The sequence below is a fragment of the Podarcis bocagei genome (assembly GCF_964188305.1).
Source record: "Podarcis bocagei genome assembly, chromosome: 5".
Lineage (NCBI taxonomy): Eukaryota > Metazoa > Chordata > Lepidosauria > Squamata > Lacertidae > Podarcis > Podarcis bocagei.
In genome coordinates this window covers 58,839,499-58,861,688 of record NC_138129.1, presented here as the reverse complement: position 1 = coordinate 58,861,688, position 22,190 = coordinate 58,839,499, and the positions used below count along the sequence as shown (strand labels likewise).

Sequence of the window (22,190 nt, the reverse complement as noted above, 5' to 3'; positions counted from 1 at the left end):
TGAAGTGTGTTCCTGTCCTCTGGGGTGTTAGCCACCCCTCCCAGTTTAGTGTCATCTGCAAATTTGATCAGGATGCCCTTGAGTCCATCATCCAAGTCGTTGATAAAGATGTTGAATAAGACCGGGCCCAAGACAGAACCCTGTGGCACCCCACTAGTCACTCTTCTCCAGGATGAAGAGGAACCATTGATGAGCACCCTTTGGGTTCGGTCAGTCAGCCAGTTACAAATCCACTGAGTGGTAGCATAGTCAAGACCGCATTTTACCAGCTTCTTTACAAGAATATCATGGGGCACCTTGTCAAATGCCTTGCTGAAATCAAGGTAGGCTATATCCACTGAGTTCCCTTCATCTACCAGGCTTGTAATTCTGTCAAAAAATGAGATCAGGTTAGTCTGACATGACTTATTTTTCAGAAATCCATGCTGACTATTGGTGATCACAGCATTCCTTTCTAGGTGCTCACAGACTGTTTGCTTAATGATCTGCTCCAGAATCTTCCCTGGTATTGATGTCAGACTGACTGGGCGGTAATTATTTGGGTCCTCTCTTTTCCCCTTTTTGAAAATAGGGACAACATTTGCCCTCCTCCAGTCTGCCGGGACTTCACCTGTTCTCCAGGAATTCTCAAAGATGACTGCCAGTGGTTCTGAGATCACATCTGCCAGTTCTTTTAATACTCTTGGATGCAGTTCATCTGGCCCTGGAGACTTGAATACATCTAAACTAGCCAAGTATTCTTGTACTATCTCCTTAGTTATTCTGGGCTGTGTTTCCTTTGCTGAATCATTTGCTCCAAATTCTTCAGGTCGGGCATTGTTTTCTTTATCGGAGAAGACTGAGGCAAAGAAGGCATTGAGGAGTTCAGCCCTTTCTGTGTCCCCTGTTTGCATTTCACCATCTTCTCCTCTGAGTGACCCCACTGTTTCTTTGTTCTTCCTTTTGCTACGAACATACCCATAAAAGCCTTTTTTGTTGCTTTTAACCTCTCTAGCAAGCCTGAGTTCATTCTGTGCTTTAGCTTTTCTGACTTTGTGTCTACACGTGCTGGCTATTTGTTTGAATTCCTCTTTGGTGGTTTCCCCCCTTTTCCATTTTTTGTACACATCCTTTTTTAATCTTAACTCAGTTAAAAGTTCTTTAGATAGCCACCCTGGCTTCTTTAGGCACCTTCCATGTTTCCGTCTCATTGGTATTGCCTGACGTTGTGCTTTTACTATCTCCCTCTTAACAAACTCCCAGCCATCATGAACTCCCTTTCCTTTTAGTATTACTGTCCATGGGATCTCACCCAGCACTTCCGTAAGTTTTATGAAGTCGGCTTTCTTAAAGTCAAGAAATTGAGTCCTAGTATGCTTGGCTGCTCCTTTCCGCTGTATAGTAAACTTCAGAAGAGCATGATCACTCGCGCCTAATGATCCTTCAACTTCTACCCCACTAACCAGGTCATCAACATTGGTTAGGACCAGATCTAAAATGGCTGTTCCTCTTGTTGCTTCTCCCACTTTCTGGACAATGAAGTTGTCTGCAAGGCCAGTGAGGAATCTGTTTGACCTTATGCTCTTGGCTGAGTTTGACATCCAACAAATATCTGGGTAATTGAAGTCCCCCATTACTACTATCTCCCTTCCTTTTGCATGCTTGGCCATCTGTTCCAGGAAGGCATCATCTATGTCCTCCGTTTGGCTTGGGGATCTATAGTAAACTCCCACAATGAGGTCTCTGTTATTCTTCTCTCCCTTAATTTTGACCCAAATGCTCTCACTTTGGCTTTGAGGTTCTAAATCTTGGATCTCTTCACAGGTATACACATCCCTGACATATAACGCCACTCCTCCTCCTTTCTTGTCTGGTCTGTTTCTCCGAAATAGATTGTATCCCTCCATTATTACATTCCAATCGTGGGACTTATCCCACCAAGTTTCAGTGATGCCTATTATGTCATATTTAGTTTGCTGTACCAAGAGCTCAAGCTCATCTTGTTTATTTCCCATGCTTTGCGCATTAGTGTACAGACATTGAAGTCCATTAATCATTCCCCCATGTCTCTTATTTCAGGATTTTTTCCTCCCACCACTAGGTCTGTGTGCTGTTTGCTCCATTTGGTCTATGACATTTGGATGATCATCTTCATCAATTGATAGACTCCTACCTTCAGGAGCACTGTCTCCCTCCCCCACATTAGTCAGTTTAAAGCCCTCCTGATGAGGTTTCTGAGATTTTTGGCAAAAACATTTCTCCCAGCCGTTGTGAGGTGCAGCCCATCGCTTGCCAGAAGTCCATCTTCAAGAAACTGCAGTCCGTGATCTAAGAATCCAAACCGTTCCTGTTTACACCATTTGCGAAGCCAGCTGTTCACTTCCACTATTTTTCCCTCTCTCCCTGGGCCACGTCGTTCAACTGGGAGGACAGATGAGATGACAATTTGTGCATTTAATTGCTTCAATTTCCTGCCCAGAGCCTCGTAGTCTCCTTTGATCTTCTGGAGGCTATTGCTTGCAGTGTCATTGGTTCCCACATGAACCAAGAGGAAGGGGTATTTGTCAGTGGGTTTTATGATTCCTTGCAGTCGTTCAGTTACATCTTGGATCTTAGCCCCGGGGAGACAGCACACTTCCCGAGACATCTTGTCAGGCCCACAGATCACTGCTTCTGTTCCCCTCAGTAGGGAATCCCCTATCACCACTACACGCCTCCTCTTAGGTTTGGTCGGGGTTCTTCCATGAGCTGTCTGTTCCAAGGTCGCCTGCACATTCCCTGAGGACTGACTTTGCTGCTCGTCTTCATATACCTGATCGACTGAAATGAGGGAGAGATCCTCAGATGGAGTCTGCTCTTCGTCTTCCATGCTAGGGGAGAGGACCTCAAAGCGATTGTGTATTTCTAAACAATCAGAACGAACCCTGGGCCTCCTACTTCTTTGAGTCACGTTTCTCCATATATCTGGCTCCTGTGTTGATGAACTAGCCTCCTTCTCAGGGGAGTCCCCTGTCTCCTCCTTGGTGGAGACGGTGTGCTCTGTTGCTTCCAAGAAGAGTTCCAGATCTCTAATTCTTTGGAGCGTAGCTACACGTTCCTCCAGTTGCTGGACTTTGTCTTTTAAGAGGGCAATCAACATGCAATTGCTGCAGGTAAAGCTGCCTGCAACCTTTGGCAAGATGGCAAACATTGCGCAGGAACCGCAGGCGACTGCAGCTGTTCCCTCCCCCTCCATATTGAGAACGTCGTTGGGGTGGCTACAGCGGTCCTCCATCATAAAAAGCGTGAAGACAGGACAAATAACTCCCCCCTAATCACCTTCCTCAACAGAAACCCTGCCCCCTCTGACCTTTGCACAGGGAGAACAGCTAATCAGCCACAAAGAAACACACACACACAAGAAAACCCTTTTTGCTCCTTCTTCAACTGCTGCCCTGCTACCTCTGATAAGCTCCTCCCACAGCTAATCACCTTCCTCAACAGAAACCCTGCCCCCTCTGACCTTTGCACAGGGAGAACAGCTAATCAGCCACAAAGAAACACACACACACAAGAAAACCCTTTTTGCTCCTTCTTCAACTGCTGCCCTGCTACCTCTGATAAGCTCCTCCCACAGCTAATCACCTTCCTCAACAGAAACCCTGCCCCCTCTGACCTTTGCACAGGGAGAACAGCTAATCAGCCACAAAGAAACACACACACACAAGAAAACCCTTTTTGCTCCTTCTTCAACTGCTGCCCTGCTACCTCTCCTTTCCCTTCCCTCTCCTTTCCCTTCTTATTTGCCAGGAGTGACTCAATTCAGCATTATGAGGAAACTGTTATGGTAGTGGGAGAGAAATTCTGTCTGAAGAACGTTTGAGAAGGAAAACCCAGAGTACTCACCTGCAGGTATATTGTGTTCCTTGCATATATTTTCTGATCATATACATTAGATTACATCCAGGCATTCTTCCCCACCTCCCAGCCATGCTAAACCACTAAGACAGAGGGGAGGGGAGGATTCAGCAATCTCTACTTTTGGTCACAGCTGTTTGGCAGGGACCCACATTCAAAGACAGAACTAAATGGAGTTGGCTACCATTTCATCACAAAAATGTAACAGCAGCCCTGCCAGATGCGACCTAAGGCCCGTCTAGCACCACTTCCTGTTCTCACAGTGGCCAACCTGATGCCAGTGGCAATCTTCTTAATTCTCTTCTCTCTCTCTCTCTCTCTGCACAACACATCCCTCATGCCCCTCAAGTAAGTATAACCCATGTAAATAGTATATCCATTTTTATCTGAACTTCTGACTATTTACCTTTATTGTATCCTCTTTTCTCTCCCCACCCCCTGCAAATTTACCAGCGTGCGCGCACATTTTGTTGGATTTTATCTGCAGTTTAGTGAAGACAGCCCAAGGTTACCTTTACAAAGTGATGCCTGCAAAGGGTGATTTCTTATCAGTCTCAAATAGTTTTACCTTTAGAATTTCTGGTTTGGTTTTTTCTATAATATGCGTAAGGTTGAAGAGATGAAAGAGTGCCTCCCTCACAAAGAACGCTCGCTCACTGTAACGCTTCAGAGCTTCGGAAATCTGAGTTTCATTGGCTTCTCCAGACACCTTGAACAGAAGAACAAATACTAGAGAACATACTGGAGTTTGCAGTAGTTTTTTTAAATATATATATAATTTTTTATTGATTTTACAAAATAAATTTCACATTTACCACATTTAAATTTTAAAATCAAATAAGATTCTTCCGAATCTTAGGACTTCCCTCCCCCCCCTCCATGGGTCCTTTACATATCTAAATCAACCGCATATTCTAGTTCTTCCACATTATGGTCCTCCAAAATATCCCAAGTCTTTGTAATGTTGCAAGAGTTACTAAAAGCCTGTCAAAGAACTCAAGTGATTACAGTGTTCTTTTAAGTACAGTCTATATTTGTCCCATTCCCTATCGAAGTTTTGAACCTCCTGAGTTCTGATTCCCCCTGTCAATCTTGCCATCTCTGCATACTCTAATAATTTCATCTGCCAGTCCACTTTTGTCAGCATTTTCTCCTCTTTCCATCGCTGAGTTTGCAGTAGTGGCAAAAGAAAGTTGAAGTAATTAAATAATATAAATGTTTCAAGGTTTACTGGTTGTTGTTGTATGACAATTTCTGCTGAACTGAGGTTTCCACTCAGTTTTATAGGACAATCAAGCATAAGTAAAACAGTCTTTGCTCTTCATGCAATCTACAGTGCCATTTATATATTGTATGCACGGCTAACAAATTGCTACCAATCATGTCTTTACAGACCTAACTGAGCAGTACAGTTCTATAAATGTAGATGCAGTATTTCAAGAATTATCAACTAGGCAGAGAGGTAACGTTGATCATGGGCTGCAAAAGACAACATATTAACAGGTACAGAATGACCATTTCACCATTTCCTTTGCTGCTGGGCAAGGAATTATTCTCCATTTCTTCAAGGAGAGTAGCACAGCACCAGGCACTTCTCCCTGCTGTGCGCCTTGGCAGGAGGTGGTGGGTGGTGGGAACAGCTGAGCAATAGTCCTCTCCCAGCCAATAAAAGCAGCTGAACTTATGGTCATTGCTATGGTGCTGGGGCTTTTAAGAACAGGTTAACTAATTTTATACGCCATAGGGAAAGGAAAGTGACAAATGAGGCTGCAGAAGAAGAGGTAAGCACTCTTGGGGGACTAGCCTCTCTCATGCTGTGATCTGCAGAGGCAAAGACAGCACACCATCTATGAGCACTTGCATTTCTCTTAAACTTTTACTCTTAAAAACGGCATCTCAGAGAAACTGCAAAACAATCAGATAATGCCCCTCAAAACCAAACACCGCAGTTTTTCCTCAAGAACTGTTAAGGAACAGAAAAAGAAAAAGAAAATAATAATTACATGCACACGTGCCATTTCCCCTCTAAACAAGCCTCTATTTCCTACGCAGAAAGGGCCGTTTGAGAGGTTTTTTGTAGCAATACCTTTGAGTGGAAGATTCTCAGGAAAATGGGGTGGCATGCCTGCTGCTTTGATTCATGTTCTACATGCGCATAATTTTACTATGCATTTATGAAATTTATACCCTGTCATATGTCCCCACTGAGACCTCTGAGGAACTTACAAGGAAAAAACAACAACAGTAACCCCAATCTAACAGGCAATGAGTGATGTTTATACAAGGAAGAAGCAGTGCCAAGAGCCTTAGCATAGCTGTCAACTTTTCCCTTTTCTTGCGAGGAATCCTATTCAGAATAAGGGAATTTCCCCTTAAAAAAGGGAAACATTGACAGCTATGAGCCGTAGCGAACCAACCAACTGAATCCTAGAGTAAAGAGGGCAGTGGAACAAGCAGAATACAGTAAATTTAAGGAATTGCTGCTGAGAGACAGAGACACGGGGATGGCAGTGGCTTGATTTGCCATCAATACATTTTGGAAATGAGGAAAGCCTGCTGGGCCTCCACCTCAGTCCCAGCTGCAAGATTTGGTGGGAGGGGGGCAGATTTAGTTCTTCTCATGCTGCAAAATGTGAATGATGGCACTGTCAAGAGTGGTAGACCTTTTGCTGGTCTAGGAGCTGTGGTTTAGCAGCACTCTGAAGCCAATGATCTCTCTCTCTCTCTCTCTCTCTCTCTCTCTCTCTCACACACACACACACACACACACACACACACACAATGCCATTAGAACTGACCCATTAATCACCAGGATTTGAAGCTTTGAGCCCCACCCCCAGCAAGTCAAACTTAGTTCACAACTATTTAGAATTGTGTAACAAACAAATACCAACCTTTAAGTTTCCTTCGCCAGAGAGAAATAATGAGTAGCCAGCATCCGTAGCCAGCAGGCCCACAAACTGCATTGAGGGTCGCTGTTTAACAAATGCTTCTACAGCTTCATCAGTAACATGCTTCCTTCCCGAAATGTCCAAAGATGTAAGGTTGGGCAATATGTCTTTCTGTTCTAACAAACGAAGTGCAATATCAGATGTGAACTGTTTATCGTCCGAAATGTCAAGGTGATTCAGGAATTTTAACTCTCTGATGACATCCAGAATCTGAGTGGTTGTCATTTTCAAGCATTTCAGGTGGTGCATGGTGAGAGACTTGAGGCGATCCTTGCAGGCGAGCAGTGCAGTTATGTCGGTGACTGAGGTGTTGGATATATCCAAGCTTTCTAATCTGGGAAGCGAAGCCACGTCCGCTAGGTCTTCATTGTAAAAGAGAACATTGGTAATGCTCAAAGCACGGAGACCCATCAGCTGACTGAAGCACCTTTCGTAGGGGTCTTCCAAGGAAAGAGTTAATGAGTTCAGCACAAGGCATTGAAGGTTTTGCTGGATCCATTTATTGCTGCCAAGTCCACTGATGATGTCTGTGATCGTAATGTCTGCATTCACTTTAGTGGCATCGAGCTCCACCAGCTTATGGTGGCAAAACGCTTTCCGAAAAGCCACTGCAGAGATCTTTGCTTTCCGGATACAAGCTCGTTTCAAGCGCATCTGATTCCCTCGAAAAATGCCCACTGTCGCTTCATTCAGCAGTCCTGGGGTGGGAGGGAAGAACAGTAAACAAACAAACTTATCACAGATTTTGTTTTTAAACTGGAAAAAAGAGACTGGGCCTAGAACAGAAGGACAGGCTTGCCAGAGAAGAGGAGAGAGTTTTATGCACTCCTGATTCTGATAACCTCCCTTTCCCCCCTCAAGAGTGGTTTCAACAGGCATGTGGTACTGGAGAAACATCATCAACATAATCCTACCATTTGCCATGCTGAAGCTTGGTACCCACAATGTATGCCAAGTTTCAGCATAGAAAAGATAAGATTGACATAAAGGATCCACCTCGCAGTGCCCATACAACTCCCATTGAATCAACGTGCAGCCTCAACTGTACAATGCAAGGGCTTTTTTCCAGCAGAGAAAGATATAAGGAAAGAGGGAACATGATAGGGAAAGATACTGAAGTTAACTGAGCCCTAAAAATTATGTAATGAGTGCAACTCTGCAGCCAGAATTTCCAACAGCACAAATGAATTTTCAGTAGTTAAGTGTAGCAGAGTCTTGTGACTCTGCCTTACTTGCCTAACCCAGAGGGCCCAATTAGATCTAATGGCACAAATCTGACTTGTGCCACAGCTGCTGAAGCAGCGCCAAAGAACGATGTCATGTGTCCTAACATGCAGGTAAATCAAATCACTATTTCCTAACATTCCATTTTATCAGAACCGCCATAATTGCTAGACCCAGATGAATTCGTTTACCGTGAAATGCCATCGTTCGCAGCAATCGGTCAGCCACTTCTTGTGGAAATATTCCAGGCTCTTGCAAACATAGTGAACCATCATGCCTTTCTGTACAAAACTTCTCTAGGTCGGAAGTTAGGTAATTTAAGCAGATGTCAAGCAGAGAATATGGTGAAGCCTCTTCCTGTTACAAAGAAAGAAAATGCCAGATATTTTATTGTTTTTTAGGAAAACCAACAGTCCATCACAAAACAAGTAACTCCCCATAAAACATTTGCAGTGGGGGGCAAGCTCCCATCACTGTCAGAAGGATCTGGGTGAGGGGAGAACAATTCCAGCCACCACTAAAAGGATCCTTTGGGAGGCAGAAATTGGACTCAAAGGGTGTTTTATGTGACAATGATAGGAATGGTCTTTTACACATGCATGTAAAAAGTTGAGACAATACAAATTGGCTGAAATGAAGTAATTGCAAGTTACGGCCCTAAGAATCATTTATTGTCAGAGTGGAAATAAATTAAGACAAAGTCATGGAGGATATAAAGTTAGCAAAGGCTACCAGGCACAATGGCTATGCCCTACCTCTAGTACTCTGCCTCTGAATACCAGTTGCTGGGACTCACAAGTGGAGAGGATGATGTTGCACTTACTTCCTGCCTGCGGGTTTCACAGAGGTAGTTGTCTCATCCCTTATATACCTGACTAATCGCTGCATTTTGCAGAAGGGGGCACCTTGAGGAGACCATTTTACAAAGAGGTTCATTGCGCATGATGTCAAAATTGAGTCTTTAGCATGGCAACACCTGCCATTTGGTACTTCCCCTACATATTAGACAGGCACCATCTCTTGTCCTCAGGCTACATGTTAAAGACCTTCCTCTTCGAACAATACTTCTAAGTGGAATTTTTATCCTTGTCAGCATCTGTATTGGATTTTACGTAGTTGTTTTGCCTATTTTTATTGTAATTTGAAATAACTTTGAGGTGCTTCATAGGAAGCAATTTATAAATGAGGTAAGTAATGATTATCATAATTATTAGTTGCAGTAATAGCAAAAAAGAGAGAGAGAGAGAATTCTGGCTGGCCACTATGAGAACAGGACAGGATGCTGAACAGACGGGCCTTTGGTTCAGATTCAATAGGGCTCTTCTGTAGCACTGGGCCTAGGTGGGATGAGAAGACAAGGAATCTTTACCCTGTCCTTCCCCAATTATTGAAGAAAATTATAGAGGGGTCAGAAGTGGCAGGGACCAAAAATTATGCATGCATAATGCTCTCATGCAAGTGGCAAGGATATTCCCTGGCACCATAAGAGCCAGGAAATTCTGAAGAATAATGCATACAATTGTATTTAAGTGCAAAATTAGTAGTAGTAGTAGTAGTAGTAGTAGTATATTATCAGTATTATTATTCATGTCTCATTGCTATACGACTATATTTTTAAGAAAACATCTCAAAGCAGTTTACAACCAACACTAAAACTTCACATAAAACAATCTATAATAAAATATTACACAAGAAAGTCAAATATAAAGTACACATTCAAAGCAACATAATTAACAGGAAACTAAAACGTTATCTTAAAGATTTCAAAATAAAACATCACAAAGGAGGTCAACTACAGAATGCACATTTAACTAAGAGCCTGTCACGATGGTCTCTGGCCTCTTCAGCAGCTTCAGCTTTTGTAGCTGGAGTCAGTCAAGGTCCTGTCCTCCTCCCAGGCCAGGTGGGAAAAGGCAGGGAGCAGGTCTTCCAGGACTCACAGTCAATATTTAAACGCTACAGTTTTCTGCTGGAAGTACAATCCTGATTTGATGACTAGGAGTACAGTAATATGTTCAACTAAACTGGCTCAAGCAGTTTAGAGCATTACAACTCTTTTTTTATTCCATGGATTATGGCTTTTAAGATAGGATTCAGTTGCTCAAGCTCACCTTTCTCTTCCTATACCCTAAGGCTAATAAATCAGGGAAATTATCAGCATAGCAAATAAAAAAGGCAAGAGAAATCCTATATAAAATTAATATAGGAGGTGGAAAATCCTAAAGACATAAGAGATCAATTCGTGAGTTTTTATACAGAATTATAACAAGTGGAATAGGTCAATTTAGATGAAATACAAAAAATATCGAGGACAGTGGAATACCTAAAATACCAATTGATAAAATGACAATTTTGAATGCACCGGTGACAATCATGGAATTACAGTAAGTTGTAAACAGATAAGAACATTGGCAGGGTTATTGTAATAGCCTACAATTTTATAAGAGTATATATTTAAAGTAGATGAATAAATGAGTAAATTAAGTTAATTTGGATATGCAGAAAATATTTTTTTAAAAGTTAGGGAACCTCAGAAAGAGGGGAAAGGAAGTAGAGTTTAAAAATGTTAAAATGATTGTAAAATTATTGAAATGTATAAAACTGAAAACCATAAACAAACTATGCCCTAATAAGTTTTTCATATCAAACCGTCAAATGTTAGTGCTTAAACCAGATCTTCAAATCTTTTAACAAAGTTGCTGAAGTAAGATGTCAGAAAACACATGGAAGACACAGGACTCAGCTATACAGCTGCAAATAAAATGTTTTAAGTGTGTTTTAAGTGCAATATACAACGTGACACTAGATGGTGATGATGAGCCTTAAGGAAAATTCAATGTCTTTTTCAAAATGCTTTAAAGCAAGCATTTTCAGAATGGTTTTTAAATGTGTGTAGATTCCGCCACAGAACACAGGAAAGTTATTCAACTTCCCTTTTGAAATATAGCTGCAATGATTCCTTGGCTTTGTTTCTTTTCCCATTTCCATGGTCTAATGATGCATGTATCACATTAAATTAAGCCAAGATAGTCAAGGACTATAACATCAGGCCGCCTTCTTAATACAAAGAATTGCCCAGGTTATTTATTATTTCACCTACATATCCTATATGTAAGCCTGCAATGTTCAGTACTTTAGCTTTCGCTAAAGCTTTAAGGGAATAATACAAACACTGTGAATCACCTTCACCACAGACAAAAAGCAGGCTCAGTGGGCTAGCACATACTCCCCCAGCCAATTTTAAAAATAGTAGTGCTAATTTCTTCCCAATGCACCAGCTTGGCTTAACAGCACTTCCCTTTTATTTCAGCTTAATATCTTCTGTTATTTTGTTTCATCTGCCTCACATAAGTGTCTTGATAAACTCAAAGCAGCAGTTAAACAAAATACATTCAGTCCTTATAAAGGCACAGCATATGCAGTTCCATTTCATTTGAAAATGAAATCTCTCTTAGCTACATGTGTAAGGGAATTTAAATTTCAACCACACATATCTCCTGCAGTTTTACCATTCCTCCAGAAAACAACAACACTGCTGAATCTTGGTTTTTGAACATGTATTACAATTGTGCAACATAAAAAAAATCTTATTGCTAGAAGAGGAAAAAGCAATAAGAACTTACTTTCAGTTATCAGCATTGTGGCTGTGATAATTGAGCAACCAACGAACTGCACAAAAACAGATTGTGGTCTGAAGATTGCACCCATAGGTCACAGAGCAATAACATTTCGGGGGGGGGTAGGCTACCACTACTAGGAATTTCTCCCCCCACTGATTAAATAAGCTACAGTGAGTCAGCAAGGTGGGTCAAAGATTAAAAGCTGAATGGATCAAGAGAAAAAGTTCCACCTACTGATAGCAAGTGTGCTTTGCTCATGAAAATAATCAGCACTAATCAGTGCTCTGGTCCACGGGGTCACAAGGAGTCGGACACAACTAAACGACTAAACAACAACAAATCACACATTGCTGCTTGAAAAATCTAATGAGATCAGTACTGATTGTCTGGCTAAAATGATATTCTCAGTCAGTGATAACCTGAAAGTAGGCAGAGAATATCCATTTGGTGAAAAACACGTGTTTTGTGATTCTGATGAACATTAATATTTTCAAAACTTTAAATAATTATAAAGTAATAGTCTCAGAAGCTTCAAACTTATAGCAGTCAATATATTATTCTTGTGGGAATATGTAGCTAATAAAATAATCAGACCAGAGTTCTTAATAGCAGCAGTCGAACACAATTTCATTCTACAAAACCTTCCAGCACAAAGAAACATACCAGCAGCACAGACATATTTTGGCTTGTGAAGGAATGTGAAGTTTTAATGCAAAATTATTTTCACATTGATTTTTAGATTTGGCATTCTCTGCCAGCAGCTGTAGTAGGACAACAAAAGAACAATAATAATAGTGATGATGATGATAAGGAATGGTTGGCAGAGGAAGTAGAATTAATGGCCCCTATGGAATGTGTTTTCTTACATGGAATAACAAAAGTCAAGGGTCTATTAGCATTAGGATATTCTCAGCACAGGCCCTGTATTTGGTCTGCACGTTAAGCAAAACACTGAGCAAGGGAGACTGGTGCAACTGTCAACTATGAAAGAAGTATGTGTTTATAACTGTCAACATCGTAACAAACATATTGATGGCAATGATGATGGTATAAAAGTTTAAAGGGTTTAGAAGAAGACAGGCATCCATTAAGATTGCACTGCTGCAGGATCAGCAGCCCTTGATAACAATCTGGTTCATGGGGATTGGGTTAACAGAATACATGGATCAGGTGTTAATTCCCTGAAGCACAACCAATTGAACTTGCCCTCCTTGATCAGGCTGTTCTAAGAACTGAGAATGTTATTCAACTTCATTTTCTCAGAACAGTTCCAGGCACTCATCTTAAGAAAGTATTCTATTTAAATAATATATCCCAAGTAAATGTATGTGTTTTGACAAAACGCTTTCTAGATTATTTCTTAAATATAGATCATTATTTTCTTATGTTATGCCAAGGACCACAACTCTCTGATTAATTACACAATGGTGGCGGGGACCTCAGCAGCCAGCCACTATTTTTAGTAGCTGAACTATAAATTGATCTATGGCCACCACCACAGCATTCCCAAATTCATCAGAATTATTTAAAGCCTTCTTGAAAAGCAATAATCCTAGCTGTGATAAAGCTTTTTAATGTTTCTCCTTCATTCTGAACCAGGGAGTGAGTGGAGAGGGGGGCAGACAAGAGATCTTAAAATGCAGTTCCATTCTGCCACTTAATATATATTCATTTAAAATCAGATTTGCTTCAGAATCTTATTATTTAAAAGAAAATAAGGCAAACTACTGTGTTTTCAGAAATGCACTGCTAGTCTAACTGGAATTGCATTCTTTATGTAGCAATTTCTCTATGGAGAGCAAATGGAAAGCTTCAGACTCATATGACTGTCCACATCCCAACACTGTGTTGAGTCTTACACTCAAAAGTATTTATTGTTCATCCTAAAGTGCTGAACTCTAGGGGCAATAAGCATGTTCAGCAAAATTGTATGACGGAGTTCTACAATATTAAACTGCAAATTGGGGTGGGGGGTTAGCAAGGATTTGAGGAAAGAGGGGGGAACAAGATGCCATGCAGGCTGATGGTTAGACCAGCTGTGTGGAGGAGACAGAGAGGTGGTGTTTTGGCTACCTTTGAATCCAATGCTATGCTGCTGTGGGGAGCAAGCCCCTCTTGAGATGTGATGCCTGGAACCCTCTTTCCAGGTGGACTCAGGTGTAAATTTGTGTAAATAAACCATATTTCATAAAGACACTACAGTCTCTGCTGTGCCGAGACTCCTGGAATCTCACACTGCTCTGCAGAGATCGGGGTGGTCTGAAACATTCCAATAGACTGCAGTGACCACTTCACATGCACTCGAAAAATCTGCTATTTTTACGACCATTTTTATATAGCTATGTGATGAAAATGTGACATGAAAATAACTGATATATTTTAAACATTCCCATAAACATTGTTTTCCAATATAAAAATTATGGTTTAACTACTATTGTTAATTGTTCTCACAAAGCAGTAGCATCAGATACCGTGCCAAAGCTGACCATACAGTCAAAGATTCCCTCTTCTGCAAAACTATTCAGCATATAGGGACCCTGTCTTCCTAGGCATCTAGCAACCCAGTTAACACAGTAGAGTCCACAGGATTGCTCCCCTTCAGTGGCATGAAGTTACAACATGTAAGCACATGGAGGCTGCTGTGTGAAAAGTGGTGTGACATTACTAGAAGCTGATAAGAGCTTGTTAAATCAGCCAGTCCTAGTACTCCAATACATCCTCCGTTCAACAGGGTTATCCTGTGTGGTGAGCAGTTTTCCAAACTGATTTTTTCTTTGCAGCAAGTCTGTCACTCTGCAGCAGTGTCCCACAGGATTCTCCGTGTGGCTACTGTAATAATACATGAAACAGCCCAGTCAGTCTTTGCCCGCCCCATCTCCGTTTCCAGGAAGGCTGGCAATTATTTTCTCACCACACGGGGATGCCTGGCAACAAAACAGCACTACAATAGCTACAAAAACCAACCAGGCTACTAGGCCAAGATCACTTGGTTATCTGTTCCTTTGCTTCCAGTAGCCTGTCAGACTCTCCATCAAGGTGACTTAAGAGCGGGTCTTCCCAGCCTCAACTTTCAATGTTATGTTTACAGCAGGAATAGTGTTTCTAAATTCGCAGCAGCAAATGGTGCATAGGAATGGGGGGCAGGTATCTGCTGGCCGAGATGCACAGCCTTCTCTTGAGCATGCCATATTCCCAAGCACATCCCTCGGGGAATTCTCCCGTTCCAATCGCCTGATCCTGGCGCTACCCTCCAGTTCCCACCAGCTTTATTCGCATCCCGCCTCCGCCCCACGCTCTCCTTATGCAGGTGGGCTGGCAGAGATGAACCACCCCGCTAACACCCATTAACCACCTCGGGGTTGACCAAATTGGGCAGGCTTCAACGCGCGCAACCCCCCCCCTCCCCGTCTGGGTAGATGGAGGCTGACGGGTAAGCCATTCCTGCTTTTGCCGAAGCAAGGTCCGCATTTGTGACGGCTCAGATAGGTATACCGGTGTAGGGGGAGGGAAGAGTATTCCGGATTTTTCCATCAGTCTGAAATCCAAGCGGCTGCTTCTCCCACCCCCTCGTCCCTCTCCGTATATACTCGGCGCTGTCCGCTTCCCACCCCCGAGCCACGCTCTCCCGGCCCCCTCACCATTTCTGCGCCGGGGACCCTCCGTCCTCAGTCTCTTGCTGCTGTTGCTGTTGCTGCTCTTCAGGGGCGGGCCCCGACCAGCGACAGGAGCGAGCCGGGGCCCCCCAGCCCAGCTGCCACCCTCGACCTGGAAGTGAATTTGCCTCAGCGGAGCCGGCGGAAAAAAACGAAAGAAGAAACACCAGCAAACACCCACACAGCTCCCGCCTCCTTTAAAGGAGACGCGCTCCGGCACCCGGGAAGCCTTCCAACATGCCCGAGCAAAGATGGCATTGGTCGTGCAACGCTGTCAGACAGGAGTTCCCATTGAATTCGGTGCCCCTTGCTCTTCCCGATAAGTGGGTATAGGCTCGCAGCCCGCCTGAGTGATGGACAGTCCCCCCTGGGTTTCCGGGGCCAGAACAGATAACTGATAAAAGTGAAGTCATTCAGTCAAATCATTCAAAATAAAGAAAAGAGAGCCCCTAGGCCTGTACAGAGTAGTTTCCCTTACTACAGAGTAACCGCGAGACACGGATCCTGATTTAGATAGTGAAGCTTCGAGGCAGATATAATCTCTGACACATTAAATATATATGTTGTAAAATTTCTAGGCCCCTTTGGAAGAGGCTTACACGGAGAGTTTAAAACACCACACGCAACAAAACAGTAAGTATAAAACCAAAGTTTAGATGCAATCGCTGTTAGTAAAGAATTTAAAGAAAATCAATAGCAGGAATGAGAATAAAACCATAAAAAACCTATTCTTTACCACTGAAGTACAGTAAAACAACCTCCAGGCAATAAATGCACTAGATTGGAGAAAAACCAGCTCCCTCTTCTACTCACATATTTTGAGATTCATCATTCATACAAGGTGTTGGTGGGAATTCAAAAGCCGTATTATCATAATTATTTCAATTAACCAAAATGTCACAAATTTGTGAGCAAGCTTCTGAGTTCTCCAGCCATGTGAGAAACTGCCTCTGTTATAGTCCTAAAAGCAGCTGCTATCAAAATTAGCATTCAATCTGAATTTCCTTATATATTTGCATGAGCATATTCAAGGTCCCCCGCTCTGCCAATCCACATATGCAAGAAGTTTTGCACATCTTTGGTTTCCTTTTTGGGAGCCTTATAGCAAGTTTGATGTATTCATCACGACATTAAGGGCTCAATCAAAATCAGGGATTTCTTTTCCAACGCATATTTTAAAGCACCATACCAAAGGTGGGGTATTTTGTTATACTGTACTAGCAACCGCTGTTTTGAATTGTCACTGTGTTCATCTTGATTTGAGCCTTGCACACAAAAATTAGAGACTGTTGCTATTCTACTCGTGCTTTTCAGGTAGGCTTGGAGTCCGTGAAAACAGCCCATCTTGCTACAAGCTGGGGGTTTTGGGGGGGGGCGGGATTTCTGTTTTACAGCGCGATCCTATGCATGTTTACATGTTTCAGTGGAGCTTACACTAATATGTAAACATGCATGTGGCATTACTTTCCTGGGAGTAAGCGAGCAGAGCAGTATGAAATTTAATCCCCGGTAAATATGTGTAAGATTGCACTCTAACACAGCTGCTGTCCTCTACAACTTGTCACTGGGACGAGCAGTTTCAGCTATTTCCGTGTGAATGCCTATGTTTATAGCTGCGCTGCGATTCCCACCCACCTCTGCAACCCCTTCGCTTCCTCCATAGGGCAGAGCGGAAGTTGCCTATGCCGTGTACGTCGCTGATTTTCTTCCGCCTGGTGCAGGAGGGCAAGATTTCCTGGGACGCTTTCACCTTGCAGGGAGAAGCGCAAGTATATGCTGTGCGTTTTCCTTCTTCCCCTTCCCTTCTTTGCAGAGAAATGGCTGGGCTGATCAACTTCGAGGATGAAGAGGAGGTGAAGGAGTACTTAGACAATCTGGGTGTGGAGTTCAGCTTCCAGTGCTATAAGGAGAAAGATCCTGACGGTAAGGTGGAGGTAGCTGCGTGGCCAACATTGTTTGGTCTACGACGTTTTCCCCAGCGCTACAAATGCAGGCTGCAGTCCTCTCTGTCCAGTTACCTGGGAGTAAGCCCCATTGAACTCGGCGGGATTTATTTCTGAGTAGATGTGCGTAGCTCTGCACAATTAATTCAGGGTATTTACTTTTGAATAAATGTGTTTGTTTTCTTGGGTGTGTCACATAAGCATAGGTTACATAAAGATAATGAAAGCAGGTCCCACATTTATTCTGCCACCTTGATTTATTTGTAACCTTGCAGCAGACTAACCAAAAAAATGGGTATTTCATCCTTGGGTTTTTGAGTGGAAGCTTTACCGTAGTATCTGCAGGACTGAAATTATGAGTAGCTTTCAAAACAAACAGCGGCTGCAAATTTAAGAAGCCTTAATCTGAAGCAGTGGTGAGAAAACCATTACCCTCTAGATGACTACAATGCCCATCTGTTCCAGCCATCAACATCTGGTTCCCCATCTTTGCTCTAAAAGAAGTTGAGCAGAGATCAACAGGCCTTTCAGATAGATTTAGGTAAAAGTTCTCTGGAGCTTATAAAACAAAGGAAAGGACTACTGGGCAAATCAGTACTGTATTCTAATTTTGTTACCTGTGCACGCAGCCCGTTTGCTCCTCCCTTTGCTGAGCAAGCAGTCAAACTTCTCATAGCTGCCTGTTTCCACCAAACCAGGAAATTATGGTTACCAGCATTGGAACAAGCAAGGAACTTAAGTTAACTTTGAAGCATGGTTAACTCTCGCCATATTTTCTGAAGCTAGTAACCCATGATTCCAGAATTCAGAAGAGACAGGAAACATGGCTAATTAGAGACTTCCTGGTTTGATTTTTTTGCACCTCAAAGTGATGGTGTATGTGTGAATAAAGTTTTCATTCACATTTTGGCTTTAAGATTAGATCATCCAAACTGAGTCAGTAGGGATCAGTCCCTTTTTACTTTTTATTTTATATGGAAATGCAGCATTAGGACCTATTGGTGAATCCCATTTCAGACTCGGAAGTCAGCCCATTTTATACCTTTCACTACATTACCAGGTAGCAGATGTTGGAGGCAATCAACACCCTGCCCTAACGGATAAAAACCAAATCAAACAGGGAAGAAACCAAAGATTGCAAGTGAAGCACAAAAATGGGGATGGCATGATCATACCTTAAGTTCCCTTCATTGTGAAACCACAGGTTGTCACCGTCTTGCTGAGTACCTAGAGGGAGTAAAGAAAAACTTTGAGGGAGCTGCTAAAGTACTAAAGGAGAATTGTGAAAAAAACCTGCACAGTGAGAGCTGCTACAAACTTGGAGCCTACTATGTTACTGGGAAAGGTAAGAAAGAACATCCGCCTCTACAACCCATTGTATCTCTCTGTAAAAGGAAAAGCAATCCAAGTAAGGTTATTAAAAGCTTATGTAGTGCAGTGTAGTGGATGGTTTTTTTGCCTCAGTTCTCTTAGCTGCAGTATGGGAGTAGCACTGGACTTACTTTCAGGGATGTTGTAAAGGACTCCTACATTGTAGGGGGTTGGACTACTACATGATCCTTGTGGTCCCTTTCAATTCTATAATTCTGTGAAAAGAACAATGCATAGAACAAATCATTTTCTCCCGGCAGGTGGGCTCCCTGCAGATTTGAAAACTGCCTACAACTGTTTTTTGAAGTCTTGTGAGAAAGGTGGGAAGAAATCCATAGATGCTTGTCACAATACTGGACTGCTGGCACATGATGGACGTGGCAATGATGATGAGAAGCCCAACACACTCCTAGCCAGGGATTATTACAGTAAAGCTTGTGATGGCGGTTTTGCTCCCAGCTGTTTCAATCTTAGTGCAATATATCTCCAGGGAGCCCCTGGGATACCAAAGGATATGAACCAGGCTTTGGAATACTCTCTGAAAGCGTGCGACTTGGGACACATATGGGCATGTGCCAACGCTAGCCGAATGTACAAGCTGGGGGACGGAGTTGAGAAGGATGATGCCAAGGCAGAAACCCTAAAGAATAGAGCAAAAGACCTGCACAAAGAACAGCAGGCAGCTACAAGATCCTTAACATTTGGAGAGTAAGCCCAGTCAAGTGAATTGTAGTTTTCTCAAGAAACATACTTTGTACAATAGTGCACAGACATTGGGTGGAATTCAGCATGGCAGTATTGCAACATTGCTGCTTGCCAGACAGAATGATTCCCCCTCTCCTCCCCCTGCCTGCTGTTCTGGGGGTTCTCCAAACACCTGCCGTGAGCCAATTTCGGGAGGCATCCAGCGGGAGGAGATGGGGGGGAAGGTGTAGAGTTTGATTCAAAAAACTTATTTGTGTGAATGGGTGTCTCTTTTTGCCTGTACAAATTATTGTTTTGTAAACACAATAAAAACCAATATTTTTAGGACTTGGGTGATTTTTTGGGTAGCTCAATGTTGTATTTAAAACTACAACGTGAAAACTGCTGTAAACTAAACCATTGTTTCTAGAATGTAATTCTCAAATGCATCAGGATTACATACACTGAGTTAACAGTCCGGTGGGGATCTGTTGTTTCTAAATAAACTCTTTTCTGCAGCAAGTCCCTTTATTCATTTTCAGAAAGCAGAAATTGTATCTTCAGAAAAAGAAGCAACTGGCCAACTCCATTCATGTAATACTTTGCAGATGGGTAAAGGGATGTGCTAATATGCTATTAAAGCCATCAATACCAAATGCATTACAGTGGTGCCTCGCAAGACGAAATTAATTCGTTCCGCAAGTTTTTTCTTCTTGCGAGTTTTTCGTCTTGCGAAGCACCGTTTCCCATAGGAATGCATTGAAAATCAATTAATGTGTTCCTATGGAAACCGCTTGCCAGGCTGGCGGTGCGGAGAAGGGCTTTGCTCCGCACCGCAAGCCTTCAGGACAGGTACGGGAACAGAAGGGAAGGCGCGCAGCGCTTTCCCTCTGTTCCCGGGGCTTGCGTGGGAGGAGGGTTTTTCCTCCCCACCGCCAACATTCAGAACAGCATTCTGAATGTTGGCGGTGGGAAGGAAAACCCTCCTCCCACCCCAAGTCTTCAGGAAAGCCATCCGATGCCGGGCGGCGGGAGGAGACGTTTCCCCCCCCCCGCGGGGCATCGGAGCTTCGTTCCGATGTCCGGCGGCGGGAGGAGACGTTCTCCCCCCCGCCGGGCATCGGAGCTTCGTTCCGATGTCCGGCGGCGGGAGGAGACGTCCTCCCCCCCCGCCGGGCATCGGAGCTTCGTTCCGATGTCCGGCGGCGGGAGGAGACGTCCCCCCCCCCGCCGGGCATCGGAGCTTCGTTCCGATGTCCGGCGGCGGGAGGAGACGTTCTCCCCCCCCCCCGCCGGGCATCGGAGCTTCGTTCCGATGTCCGGCGGCGGGAGGAGACGTTTCCCCCCCCCCACGGGCATCGGAGCTTCGTTCCGATGTCCGGCGGCGGGAGGAGACGTCCCCCCCCCCGCGGGGCATCGGAGCTTCGTTCCGATGTCCGGCGGCGGGAGGAGACGTTCTCCGCTTCGCTGCGCTTCCCCGCTGTCCCGGAGACTTCCCTATGGGCTGTCGTCTTGCGAAGCAAGCCCATAGGGAAATTCGTTTTGCGAAGCGCCTCCAAAACGGAAAACCCTTTCGTCTAGCGGGTTTTCCGTCTTGCGGGGTACCACTGTAATTAGAAGCACATTCCATTAATTTCAGCGGCACAAGCTTTGAGGGGAATATGGTTTGAATAACTGTGTTGAGTGATAATATAATTGAATATCCTAATTCTTGCTTACATGGGGATAAGTATGTGAAACTTTACTTTTTTAACCATGCTGTTTCTAGGCAACTCCTATACTTACCATGCACTAATCTTTATTTTGTGATCTAAGTGTAGCAGAATAAACTATATTCAGCTGGGTTTGTGTGTTTTTTGCAAGTTAATTTATATAAGCAGTCTCCCATTTACTATTGCAAATGGGTGACTACTTATATAAATTATCTGGGGGGGGGGGGACTTATAGAAGTCGCCAAAAGAAGGGACACTTATGATCATGATTCATTTTAAATTCAGGCCCAGTTCACATAATATTGAGCAACACACAAGCATGCAGTTCCAGGAATGAGCTTGTGATTTGTGTGCTCACAAATGCATCTGCCACCTTGCCTACGTGAGGTCATGAGAATTACTACCAGCCCTAACGGTGATGGCGTGATGTAGGGCTATATGTTTCACAACACAGTTATTTTTCCCTGTGGGCAATTAGGAATGTTCACTTCAGAAAACATGAGATTCAAAATTGTTTCTGAATGCCATTCAGCTCTCTTGGCTTGTAAACTGTTTTCTATGGAGTTTGAGCAGTTAATTTGTATTATTTCCTATTTCTGAAGGGTTCTTTAATAGCTGAATCCATGACTGATTGTGTAGGATCAGTTTGTGACATCAATCAGTGCACGGTTTAATTAACTTCTTCAGAATAATCTGCTACCTTTTTCTGTCACTAGGAGGCACTCTAGTTTTAAAATTCACATTACATTAACCTCTTTAGTCTCATATGTTTGTGTATAGGAAACACATTTTTATTTCCCTTCAGGGTGGTGATTTGAATTCTGAAATAACTGTGAGTGTAATTTGTAATAATTAGGTTTGGGTCCAAATAACAGTTGTAACTGATAAAAGCAAAAAATAAAACATCTCCCAGGTTTCTCAGCATTATTTCTTACATGCCTTCCTTATAGCCTGCAGTCTTCTATCATGAGTGTGGATAGTATAATTACTCAAACATTCCTTAGTTCTGTTAGTGTGCCTTATTTCCACATCATCCCACAGGTTTGACTTCTGCTGAATACCTTCCTTTCATTGCTGCCTTGAGCTTGTTAAATGTTGAATTTCTTATATAAATATTCAGTGTCCTGTATCTTAAAAATGAATATTTTATCAGCAC

General features: G+C 43.0%; 3 protein-coding genes across 4 annotated transcripts in view; 1 reads left to right on the top strand and 2 right to left on the bottom strand.

Moving 5' to 3' along the window:
* Positions 1 to 18,464, bottom strand: part of ZYG11B (zyg-11 family member B, cell cycle regulator) — a 31,322-nt gene extending 12,858 nt beyond the window's left edge. Inside the window, exons 1-4 of one of the 2 annotated variants that reach the window (XM_081195373.1) lie at positions 18,443 to 18,464; positions 8,243 to 8,408; positions 6,771 to 7,525; positions 4,445 to 4,585 (exon numbers count right to left, since the gene is read on the bottom strand). In XM_081195373.1, coding sequence (XP_081051499.1) covers positions 4,445 to 4,585; positions 6,771 to 7,525; positions 8,243 to 8,255 — 909 coding nt within the window. In that variant the 5' untranslated portion in view covers positions 8,256 to 8,408; positions 18,443 to 18,464. Of the gene's footprint in view, positions 1 to 4,444; positions 4,586 to 6,770; positions 7,526 to 8,242; positions 8,409 to 15,309; positions 15,745 to 18,442 lie in introns of those variants that run through there. The other variant, XM_081195372.1, reaches the window with a different exon arrangement.
* The window catches only part of PRPF38A (pre-mRNA processing factor 38A), a 178,898-nt gene that overhangs the window by 17,890 nt on the left and 138,818 nt on the right, over positions 1 to 22,190 (bottom strand). The gene's annotated exons all lie outside the window — the stretch shown is intronic.
* Positions 17,000 to 19,667, top strand: COA7 (cytochrome c oxidase assembly factor 7). The gene is made up of 3 exons (XM_081195378.1): positions 17,000 to 17,247; positions 18,472 to 18,612; positions 18,899 to 19,667. The coding sequence occupies exons 1-3, from the start codon at positions 17,007 to 17,009 to the stop codon at positions 19,348 to 19,350; spliced, it is 834 nt and encodes a 277-aa protein (XP_081051504.1). The 5' UTR covers positions 17,000 to 17,006; the 3' UTR covers positions 19,351 to 19,667.